A 12,069-nucleotide genomic window follows, 5' to 3' on the forward strand; every position below is an offset into this window, starting at 1 on the left:
GTGATGCAGGATATCTGGAAAGGCTTTCGAGGACAGTTTGAGAGATTAGGAGACTGTTAATAAAGTAAATCACAAATGATGTTGATAACCCACCTTTTGTGTGTGTGTTTTGTTTGTTCTGCCAAGTGCGTGAGCCCTTGCCGGCTTTTGTTAGCTTGACCTTTATGTGGGGATGGGACTTTGTACTTCCGTGTTAGATTTTCAAGTAGCTGGAAGGTTTTCTACTGTATTTTCCTCCCCTTTAGGCCTAACTCACATTGAAGCTACCGTCAACGCCCTGGTCGACATTATCCATGGTTACTGCACGTGTGAGCTGGACTGTATTAATGCAGCATCCAAGATCTACATGCAGATGCTACTGTGTCCCGTACGTATCGGGCCAGCCCCAGATACCTTGTACCGGCCTGGGATGTTGGGAAACGTTTTTTTGTCTGTAAGTTTGTTAGGAAATACGGTAGACTTAAAGGAAGGTAATGGGAAGTAGGGGTCTTGAATATCAATGAAATCTTTATAATCTCACTCATTTCGTGGAATAGAAAGGTTTGAAACAGGGATGGATTTTGTTTTTCTTGTGCAGTGCTAAGTCCCCAGGGAATATACCGGCGGTTGCTACATAGTTTGTGCTAAGTTACTGTTAAATGAGTGTGTGAATGAACGTCAAGATCCAGTTCCAGTGATTGTGTCATAGAAGCTCAATGTTCGAAGTACTGATTTTAGCACAGAGCGAGGATGAGCCTGCGATCTGACGAAAAGCCAGATCCGTTTGTAGAGAGCCACTGTGACCAGCCAGTCTGTTACCAGGCACTGAGATTCAGGCAGGTAGGAAGTGCGTCTTAACATATACCAGGTCTGGAGATGGGATTAACTACTGAATGTGGTCAGCAGGGTTGCAGGTGAGAGTAGACAGATAGGTCTTTCACACGTATGTAAGTGACTGACCAAGAAAGGAAAGTTTTTTTATAGACAATTTCGTGAATAATATAAAACCTAATAAGCATGCTAGTTTTTTGGGTTTTTTTTTGTTTTTTTTTTTTTTTTTAATCTCAGGATCCTGCCGTGAGCTTCTCTTGTAAACAAGCTCTAATTCGAGTCCTAAGGCCCAGGAACAAGCGGAGACATGTGACATTGCCATCCTCCCCTCGAAGCAACACTCCAATGGGTAATGTGAAGTCTGGGTTTAGGCTTGTGTGTGCACGTGATGGGGCCAGGGAGAGGGAGGTGTACAGCCTTAGGAGGTATTGCTCATGTTGACCAAGGTCCTGGAAGCTTTGTTTGTCTATCCTGTGTCTCACCCTGCTTTGTTCCATAAAGATTTTAAGGTGGCACCTAAAGATGCATATAGTAAATAGAATAAAAATAAAATTGAAGCCATAAGAAAACAAAGAAAGGTTAATGGTAAAAGTGAGCCAAGAATATAGAAAATTTCTGTCCTGAGATTGTCATGTGTCTTGCATTATTAACAAATGAAGATTTTATATTCGGCTGAAAGCTTCCCGAGAGCTATAGCAAAAATAAGAACAGTTAACAAAAGTCACAATGAGTAAAGACAAAAAACAGTCATTTTTCAGGAAACCTATATTTTCCTAGCATAAGAACTCTTCGTTAAGGGCCCGTTCTATTGCCTAAGGGGTAGTATCCCCAGTGGTCTTGACCTACAGTAAGTTTGTTAGCAAATACCACAAGAGATACCCCTCCTGATGCACTTGGACACAAGTCAAGGGCATGACATTTAACATTTTAGTAAAAGCAGTTCTACAAAATGTCTAAATATTAGCACGATTATGTAACTCTCTGGTTATTTCCTTTGGCTCACAAGTAAATTTCCAATGAAAGTCCCATATGTAACTTTAAATTTTCCACTAGTTACATTATAAAGAGCAAAAAGAAGTAAGTCCAGTATGTAAAGAATACCATTTCAACATGCACTCAGTATAAAAATTTGCTAATGAAATACTTCCCATTTAAAAAATTTTTTTGTACCGTTTTCAGAATGTAGTGCATCGTTCACACTAATCCCACATGTCTCTTTGGACTAGCTGCATTTTCATTGCTCTGCAGCTACACGTGGCTGGTGGCCACCTTGTGGTACAATTGCAGGTTTATTGGAATGTGTGCAACTTGACGATCTTCGGATAACCTTCTTTGGATGTTATTTATTAATGTAAGCTTGAGTTAGGCAACAGTTTGTGCCTCTTTTCTTGGGTGAGAAACTACCATACAGGTAATTGACGTTTCCAGTTCAGGCCTTTGTCACGTGCTTTCACAACCCAGTAAGTGGAAGGCAAGGAAGGCCTCCACCCTCTTCTGACAATTAGGGGTTTAAACCGGACTCCTTTCTCCGTTATCAGAAGGGCTCCCCACTTGACACAGAAGCCAGCCTGGGCAGGACCTGTAGCGGTGGCCTCAGTTTCTATTCGATGGTTGTACATTTTAGTTCTGGTTCTTCTCGTAATGGTTATGTAGTATGAAAATCCCACAACACAGCTGTTTTGGACAGGAGTGAAATGATACTCCAGGCTGCCGTGATGTCACAGATAAACATCTCAATTGTACTATTTCCCCAGTCTTGCCCAAGGTCTTGTGGGAGTTGGTGGGAGCTCCTGGGGCCTTACTGGTCTTAGATTTTTCTGCCCGTGGAATTCAGGTTGTTTGTTTGTTTGTTTGTTTGTTTCGTTTTGTTTTCAGTTTTGGGGTTTTTTTTGTTTTGTCACTTCATCAGCTGGGAAAGTCTTCTCCTAAGGGGGCAAGATCCTGCTGGGCCCAGGGAGTGAGAGACAAGGCCGGGGTGTCCTTGTTGCTTACCTCTAAAGCATAGGGCTCTAGCTGGTAGCTCGTCTTGGGTTTACGCTGCTGCATGACTCTGCACACCACACGCCAAGGGAGGAAAGAACAGGCACTGTTGGGTGACTGGGGTTTCTTTGGCTCAGGAGATAAGGATGACGATGATGATGATGATGCAGATGAGAAAATGCAGTCATCAGGGATTCCGAATGCTGGTCACATCCGTCAGGAGAGCCAGGAACAGAGTGAGGTGGACCATGGAGATTTTGAGATGGTGGTGAGTCTCTGGCAGCAGGAGAGGGGAGGAAGAGTCTCTTAGCTCTCCTCTAGCTCTCATTCTGTGGACTTGCAAAAGCTGCCATTTACTGTGGGACACTGACAGAGCTTTCTCTCTGCAGTCTGAGTCGATGGTCCTGGAGACAGCTGAAAATGTCAACAATGGCAACCCCTCTCCCCTGGAGGCCCTGCTGGCAGGCGCAGAGGGCTTCCCCCCCATGCTGGACATCCCGCCCGATGCAGATGACGAGACCATGGTTGAACTAGCCATTGCCCTGAGCCTGCAGCAGGACCAACAAGGTAGAAGGCCGTGCCGGGAGCAGAGCCGCCCAGCGGCCTTGAGCAGCAGAGAGGGTCTGGCAGTTACTGATATCCGGCTGACTTAGCTTGTCCCCAGATTTGGGGAGAGGTGGATCTGGGTGAGAGCTGTTCAGAGACACAGGTGGAGAGTGACAGGGTCGTGGTGGGATTTGCAGTCTGGGAACCAATCTCCTCATTTCCGTTAGTTTGGTCTTTTGGATTATTTCCTCCCAAATCTGTTAGATTCCTCCGGCCTGTGTCCTGCCTGAGCCGAAGGAAGCCTTCCACCATGTCTGTAACCAAACTTGGTGGGTGGACAGCACCGGCTGTTGATTAACTTCCTCCAGGCCAGAGGGGGTCACACGCCGGTGAATTTAGACTCCCGAGGGCAGCAGGCAGCCAAAGCAGTGCTGTGGACGGGGTCTGGAAGGAATGCTGTGCTCACTCTCCACTTGTTTCCCAGGCAGCAGCAGCAGTGCCCTGGGCCTGCAGAGCCTGGGGCTGTCCGGCCAGGCACCCAGCTCTTCCTCTCTGGACGCAGGAACCCTCTCTGACACCACAGCATCAGGTAACTGTCCACAGCAAGGAGCGCGGCTTGGGGCCCCAGGACCCTCCGGCCTCGCTTCTGGTGCTGTGAGAGTGGAACGGGCAGCTGCTTTGACAGGCCATTCTGGACTTCCTGCTTCTGCCTTTGCTTTAGGAATGCGGGCGTGGAGGGCACGGTGATGCAGCTCGGCAAAGGCGCTCGTGGCTCTGCTTCCTGACACTTTGCATGCTGCCTGGCTCCCGCTGGTCTCCCGGGGAAAGGCCGAGAGAGCGGCTTGCAGGGTGGTCAGCTGTAGGGCTCCGGTGACAGCTTTCAGGGCTCTTCGCCAGAGTCCTGACGCTCTAGACAACATGGAAAGGGAGACGAGGAGTAGCTAGAGCTCATGCCATTAACTGTTTTCTCTTCATTTACAAATAAAAGCGAAGCGGCAAGAAGCTGAGTTCTGCTTCAGGTCGGTGAGGCTCACCGGCAGGGGCCTGTGAGCCCGGGAGGTGGGGGTGGAAGTGCAGAGGAACTCGTCAGACCCCCGTTTTGTCTTTGCACTCCACCTCTTTGCTGATCTGATAAGAAAAAACCAAAATGTCCTGAGCAGAGAGTTGGACAAATAGAGGAGGATGGGACCCTGGGTGATCCACTAGAAAATCAACCCCTGAGTGACGTAAGGGTTGATCTAGAGTCTTCCAGAGTGCTGCTTCCCTGTATTTCTTTTTTCCTTCTTTTCTTTCTCTCTCTTCTCTTGGGAGTTTAACCCTGGATAGAAGAGAGGGGGAGAAACTGGCTGTCCCTCTCACCTTGCTGCCGTGGTGTGTGTCGCTTTTCTCCAGTTTCGTTCGTTGCCGTCCTCTCAGGCTCGGAGGTGGCCGTCGTGCTGTGCCGATTGTGTTTCTGCCGTGCTCTGTGGCTGTCTTGGCTTTCTTCCCCCCTGTATCTCATCCAGCGTTTTCCTCCTGTCTCAGCTCAGCCCTGATCCTGGATGCTGTGGCTGTCTCTGGGGAATTTCCTTGCTTCATTCTTAGCGTCTGACGAGGATGATTAGGAGGGGTGAAATTTCCCAATGAACTCCCCTCTGGACCACCTGATCAAAAACCAGACCAAACAAACAAACAAGGTTGATTCAAGAGCTCACGACAAGTGGTTTCCTCACATAAGCACAAATGAACTGATTGCAAAACAAATCTCCTTAAGATTCAGAGTTCTGTGCTTTGAACGGTAATGGGTAGTCTCTGATCTCAGCAGGTGTCAGTAACACCTAGACAGTGGTGACTGTGAAGCATTCTAACTAGAAAACGGAGTGTCCACATCACAGATTCTCGTTGGCTCTCTGCACTGTCTACTCGCTGTAGTATAGCAGCGAAGGAAATGCCCAGCGAACTGGGGTTTCACTTCTGTCTAAGTACTGTTTGCAATGCACCGTGTACAGTGTTTGTTCCTGTTGGTGATTAACCAGCAAAGCAAATCTCTCCCTTTTTCCTTTGATGACAGGATGTATCAACCGCATTGTGTCCCCTCTGCACTATGTGGTTTGATGCTGTCGCCCCAGGAGGGGTTTTTACCTGTAACAGCTCTCGTTATTCTCTTAGCTCCAGCCTCGGACGATGAGGGCAGCACGGCGGCGACTGACGGCTCCACCCTTCGGACCTCCCCTGCTGAGCATGGTGGTAGCGTGGGCTCGGAGAGCGGGGGGAGCGCCGTGGACTCGGTGGCCGGCGAGCACAGTGGTAGTGTGGCTGGGGGGCCCGATCTCCCTGGGCAGGGGCGGGAACACACTAGGCGTCTCTGCCCGGGTTCTGGGGGTTGGTGTCAGGCAAGGGAAGTTTTGAGGGCTCGCTGAAAGCCTTGAGAAATTCATTTGACCTCAACTTTGGAGTTTCAAACGTTCAGGGATAATAGCTTAAGCACCAGATGGTTAATATTGGGATATTTTACAGGCCACTTTTAATTGTCTCTTTTTGGAAGAAAGCAGTGACGTGCATAATCCCAAATCATGATTGATCTAAAACAGTTAACGGTACGACCTTAAAGTCCATCGTACTGTGGCTCTTGTCCCCCTCTGTTGGGGGAAGCTGTTCTGGACAGTCCTCCTGTTGATGATCTGATGTGTTAACATGGCAGGCCATGGTCTACTGGCTGAAAGGGCAGGGCTCTAGAATGAGAAAGCATGCCATTTGGGTTTGACCTTGTAAACCAGTCTGTGGTTAAAAATTTGATATGAAAATATTTTGTAGAAGAGATTAAGAGTAGCTGGTAATTTCTAGATTCCCAAGTCAATGTGAGTGTCCTTTGGGTTACGAGATGGAAATTTATCAGCAACAGAGATTAAGATTGTTTTTGTAGGTGGATCTTCTGTACCGTAGAAGGTTGAGTGACTGGTGCCCTGGGAGTCTTTCAGCATAGTGCTATGGGGCCAGAATCTTGCATTCACTCCGTATTTCTTTTCTTCTTCACGCAGAAGAAAAAATGTTCTAAAGCTACTGGTCATCTCCTAACTATTGCGGACTTCAGAATGCATTGGGTTCCACCACGCTTCGGCGACGATATACACTTTTGTAACCTTTTCCCTCTAGTATCTGGTCGGAGCAGTGCTTATGGTGATGCCACGGTGGAGGGGCACCCAGCTGGACCAGGAAGTGTCAGCTCAAGCACTGGAGCCATCAGCACCACCACCGGACACCAGGAAGGAGACGGCTCTGAGGGCGAAGGAGAAGGGGAAGGAGAAGGAGATGTCCATACTAGCAACAGGTTAGGACTTGGTCATTTGCAGTCAAGAGACTGTGGGAGAAGATTCCAGGAACAGGATGATGGACCAGTTGCAGGAGGTGGAGTCACGATACCAGTATATTTCTTTTGAAATACCAAAGGCAATAAATTCAGGAAACAGGTTAAGGTCTTAGGAAGCCTTCTAGGTTTGTCTTCTTTACCCTAATTAGGATTACATCAGTGTAGGTTAATGGCAGAGAGAATAGGAAGGAGTTTTTCTCTTAAGGCCCCGGATTTCATATCCTCAGTCACTCTAAAGTGATTTTCGGAAAACCGTGTATCTTCCCGCTCAAATCTTTCTTGTTTCCTCATCACCCACGAGCCCATGTTGTAGCATTCTCTTTACAAGCAGCACTGTTCTGGGCTCAACAGTTGTAGCTGCTAGGTATGTGCCAGAAGTAGTAGCTCCCCGTGTTCAGCGTGTTTATAAGGTGACAGCAAATACGTGTTTATAGCTGGAGATACCAGTGATAGGGCACTTGGCAAATTGAAAGCGATCTGTGAAATCCTAATCCGCCTCCCTCAAGAAGTTGTGGTGGTGTTTGGTGCTGGATTGTTGGAGTGAAGGTAGTCTGAACCGAGAGGTGACTAGAGAGATACATTTGTGTTCTAATGTTTGTTAGATTTGTTGATAGATAACTGCCCACAGGTATCACATTAGTGCAGAAATAGTAACTGGCACTTTGAACTCCACGATTTCTACAAAAGGTCACTGGAGCCGATAGGCATCAGAGACCTTTTCAGAGGGCGTCAGCGAGTGTCTCCCCTACTCCCCGTTTCCTACCACTTGAACCTCAGTTCTTGGAACATCTCTGATGAAGGTGACCTCTGGCCCAGCTGATGATGTTTTGATGGGGTTTGTTTTTTAACTTAACACGAAGGGGTTTTTTACTTAATCTTTTTTTTCTCACTTAACGTGCTCTCTGGGTTAATTCTGTGTGTCCAGAGAATGTGGTCTTTGTGATTTCTTGTTTTTTGAAATTTATTTAAAGCCTTTTTAATCCAGTCTTCCTTTGCTTGTTAATCAAAATGGTTAAGTTTATTTGTGATTAGTGTTAATTACTGATGTATTTGAATTTATGCCTACCGTTCACCTCCTGCTGTTTCTTTGTTTTGCCTGTTTCGGTGCCTCTTTTTGTCTTTGCAGTCCTCTTTTGGGTTGATTTCCTATGTTTTCATTCCTTTTTCTTTCCTTTTACCTGCCCCCCCTCCATGTTTGGTACTGCAGTGTCTTGGTGGTTACCCTCCTCATTTCAGTGTGTACGTTTAACTTCTCCAAAACCAGAGTTAACTAAGAGCTGTATCTTCTGCCTGAATACTAGAGAGGACCTTAGAAGGCTTGGCCCCTTCTTATCAACTTAAGCGGTGACTTTCCTGTGCTTTAATTTCTTTTTAAAAAAGGCTTTGGAAGCTTTCAAGGTATTGTTACTGTTTTATATAGTTTATGTGGTCGGTGTTTATTCAGATTTACTTATACGTTTACCTCTTCCTGTGCTCGGCATTTTCTTGTGCATGTCAGACCTTCTGTCTGGGATCATTTTCTTTTCTTTTTTTTTTTAAACGTTTATTTATTTTTGAGACAGAGAGAGACAGAGCATGAACGGGGGAGGGTCAGAGAGAGGGAGACACAGAACCTGAAACAGGCTCCAGGCTCCGAGCTGTCAGCACAGAGCCCGACGCGGGGCTCGAACTCACGGACCGCGAGATCGTGACCTGAGCCGAAGTCGGATGCTTAACCGACTGAGCCACCCAGGCGCCCCTGTCTGGGATCATTTTCTGTTGAAGTGTGTCATTTAGATTTTCCTTTAGGGGAGGGCGGCTGGTTACAAAATCTCAGATTTTCTCAGTCTGAAAATGTCTTTATTCAGCTCACATTTTGTAGACATGTTTTTGATGGGTATACAGTTTTCTTTGAGAGTTTTCTCCCCCCAAATTGAAAACGATACCTACCGTGAGAAGTCACCTGCTGTCATAATTACTGCTTCTTCGAAAATAGTGTTCTTACTGCTGCTTATAAAATATTTATTTTATCATCGTTTTTAGGATATGGTTAGGATGGATTTCTTTGCATTTCTTCTACTTAGCGGTCTTTGGAAATGTTGAATGTTTGAGTTAGTGTCTTTTTATTCTAGACAATTCTCACCTATTATGCTCAACAGATACTGCTTCTGTCTCGTTTTCTGTCATTTTTTTCTTTCTGGGAGCCTACTTAAAATAGATGTTTTACTATCATATTCTCTTTTCCATCTCTCGTGATAGCTTTTTTTTTCTTTGAAAAATATCACCCGTGCTTAATTTATAGTTTCTTACGATCTGTTTGAAGCTTTCCAGTTGTTTTTGTTACATCTGTTTGTAGTTGTAAACCACATTAATTGATTTTTCTGTTATTAAACCAACCTTGTGAGGACACTTGCTTGTGATATCCGGTCCTTTGCATCACTGGATTTGAATTGCTAATATTTTATCTAGACCTGTAATTTTTGTTTGAAACGTTTTTGTCAGGTATTGGTATTTATATTATTCTGGCCTCCTAAAGTGAGGACATGTTTCCCCTTTTGCTGTCATTTAGAAGAGCTTATGTGAGAACGGCATTATATAATGTATAAATTCTCTTCTAAAAATTTAGCAGTGAACTCATCTGGTCTGGACTTTCTTTAAGGGAAGATTTAAAATCACAGATTCAGGGGCATCTAGGTGGTTCAGTTGGTTAAGTGTCTTTTAATTTCAGCTCAGGTCATGATTTCACAGTTCATGGGATCAAGCTCCCTGTTGGTCTCTGTGTTGACAGTGTGGAGCCCGCTTGGGATTCTCTCTCTCTCTCTGTCTCTCTGTCTCTCTGTCTCTCTCTCTGTCTCTCTCTCTCTCTCCCCCTCCCCCTCTCACCCCCCCTCCCCCTCCCTCTCCCTCTTCCTCTGCCTCTCCCCCGCTCATGCTCTTTCTGTCCCTTAAATAAAAAAGTTTACAGATTCATTTTTTAAATGATACAGAATTTTTTATGTTTCCTCATGTGTCAGTTTTGGTATGTTGTCCTTTTCAAATAATTTGTTAATTTTTTAAAGATGTCTGTTGGCATAAAGCTGTTCGTAAACTTTTTTTTATCATCCTTTTAATGTCTTTAGGATCTGTAGTGATTACCTTTTTTAATTTTTTTTTTTTAATTTTTTTTTTTTTTCAACGTTTTTTATTTATTTTTGGGACAGAGAGAGACAGAGCATGAACGGGGGAGGGGCAGAGAGAGAGGGAGACACAGAATCGGAAACAGGCTCCAGGCTCCGAGCCATCAGCCCAGAGCCCGACGCGGGCCTCGAACTCACGGACCGCAAGATCGTGACCTGGCTGAAGTCGGACGCTTAACCGACTGCGCCACCCAGGCGCCCCCCTTTTTTCATTTCTAATATTGGTAACTTAACGTTTTTATTTATTTATTTTTTTTTTAAATTTTTTTTTCAACGTTTTTTATTTATTTTTGGGACAGAGAGAGACAGAGCATGAACGGGGGAGGGGCAGAGAGAGAGGGAGACACAGAATCGGAAACAGGCTCCAGGCTCCGAGCCATCAGCCCAGAGCCTGACGCGGGGCTCGAACTCACGGACCGCGAGATCGTGACCTGGCTGAAGTCGGACGCTTAACCGACTGCGCCACCCAGGCGCCCCAACGTTTTTATTTTTTATATATTTACAAATGTTTATGAGAGGGAGCGTGCGCAAATGGGGGAGGGACAGAGAGAGAGGGTGACACAGAATCTGAAGCAGGCTCCAGGCCCTGAGCTATCAGCATAGAACCCGACACAGGCCTCGAACTCCCAAACTGTGAGATCATGACCTGAGCTGAAGTCGGAAGCCTAACCAACTGAGCCAGCCACCCAGGTGCCCGTGTTCTTTTTTTAAAAGTCAGTTTTGCTTGGAGTTACCAACTTTATTTATAAGGAACTGAATTCTGCCTTTGATTTTCCTGTTTTATGTCTGCTTTCTATTTTATTTCCACTCTTTTTAAAAAAAAAAATTTTTTTTTAAGTTATTTATTTTGAGAGAGAGAAAGAGTATGCCAAGCGGGGCAGGGGCAGAGAGAGAGAGAGAGAGAGAGAATATCTCAGGCAAGCTCTGCACTGTCTGCATGGAGCCCGATCTGGGGCTCAAACCCATGAACTGTGAGATCATGACATGAGCCGAAATCAAGAGTTGGACGCTGAAGCGACTGAGCCACTCAGGTGCTCCTTATTACCACTCTTACTGTTTCTTTTTTCTGCTTACTAAAGTTGGTGTAGTAGCTTATTTTTTGGGGGGGGTGGTTAATTTTTTGTTCTTTTTCTAGCTTAAGATGGAAGCTGGGGGCTCGGTTGAACGTCCAACTCTTGATTTCAGCTCAGGTCATGATCCTAGGGTTGGACCAAGCACTAAGATTCTCTCCCTCCCTCCCTCCCTCTTCCCTCTCCCCTGCTCATGCTCTCTCTCTAAAATACAGAGGAAAAAAAAAAAAAAAGATGGGAAGCTTAAATAATTGGTGTTCCACCTTTCATTTTAAGTACATATTTGAAGCTATATATTTCTCTCTAAACTTCCCTTTAAATTCTGCTTTAGCTAGATCCCATGTATTTGGATGCATTGTATTTCATTGCTCTTCAGTTCAGAATGTTTTTTAAGTTCTATTGTAATTGGATCTTTGTTTCATAGGATATTTAGAAGTATGTTGCTCGTTATTTTTCCGTTACTAATTTACGATTTAACTTACCATGGTTGGGAACATGCTGTGTGATTTCAATCCTTTCAGATTTCTTGAGACTCCACGTTGCTTTTTTCTTTTTAATGTTTATTTATCCCGAGAAAGAGCGAGTGAGCGGGAACAGGGGAGAAGGGCAGAAGGAAAGAGAGAATCCTGAGGTGAGGCTCGATCTCACAACTGCGAGGTCATGACGTGAGCCAAAATCGAGTCGGACGCTCAACCGACTGAGCCACCCAGGTGCCCCTCAGCATTGCTTCTAAAATGATGTTTTATCTTTTTATATCTTTAGCGTCTTTAGGAAGGCCATTTTAGGTAATCTAGCCATGTTAGTAATAGAAATATCTAAAGTGGTTTTAAGTTAACTTTTGTTTTTTTCAGGGATAATTTTTTTTTCTTCATTTTTTTCAAAAATTTTTTTTTAACGTTTATTTATTTTTGAGACAGAGAGAGACAGAGCATGAACGGGGGAGGGTCAGAGAGAGAGGGAGACACAGAATCTGAAACGGGCTCCGGGCTCTGAGCTGTCAGCACAGAGCCCGATGCGGGGCTCGAACTCACGGACCGCGAGATCATGACCTGAGCCGAAGTCGGACGCTTAACCGACTGAGCCACCCAGGCGCCCCTTTTTCAGGGATAATTTAATCGAGCAATTGTTAAAGTCTTTTCTTTTAAAGACTTTTTAGTTTTAA

General features: G+C 45.2%; 1 protein-coding gene across 8 annotated transcripts in view; it reads left to right on the forward strand.

Annotated features, from left to right (window-relative positions):
- The window catches only part of UBR4 (ubiquitin protein ligase E3 component n-recognin 4), a 134,099-nt gene that overhangs the window by 66,407 nt on the left and 55,623 nt on the right, over positions 1 to 12,069 (forward strand). For 6 of the 8 annotated variants that reach the window (XM_058718883.1, XM_058718888.1, XM_058718887.1 and 3 more), the window contains 7 exons: positions 246 to 367; positions 1,048 to 1,159; positions 2,928 to 3,058; positions 3,180 to 3,357; positions 3,821 to 3,925; positions 5,485 to 5,622; positions 6,469 to 6,643. In XM_058718883.1, coding sequence (XP_058574866.1) covers positions 246 to 367; positions 1,048 to 1,159; positions 2,928 to 3,058; positions 3,180 to 3,357; positions 3,821 to 3,925; positions 5,485 to 5,622; positions 6,469 to 6,643 — 961 coding nt within the window. The remainder of the gene's footprint in view (positions 1 to 245; positions 368 to 1,047; positions 1,160 to 2,927; positions 3,059 to 3,179; positions 3,358 to 3,820; positions 3,926 to 5,484; positions 5,623 to 6,468; positions 6,644 to 12,069) is intronic. The other 2 variants (XM_058718886.1, XM_058718891.1) reach the window with 2 other exon arrangements.

This window comes from Neofelis nebulosa, chromosome 2 (assembly GCF_028018385.1).
Source record: "Neofelis nebulosa isolate mNeoNeb1 chromosome 2, mNeoNeb1.pri, whole genome shotgun sequence".
In the NCBI taxonomy this organism is placed as follows: domain Eukaryota; kingdom Metazoa; phylum Chordata; class Mammalia; order Carnivora; family Felidae; genus Neofelis; species Neofelis nebulosa.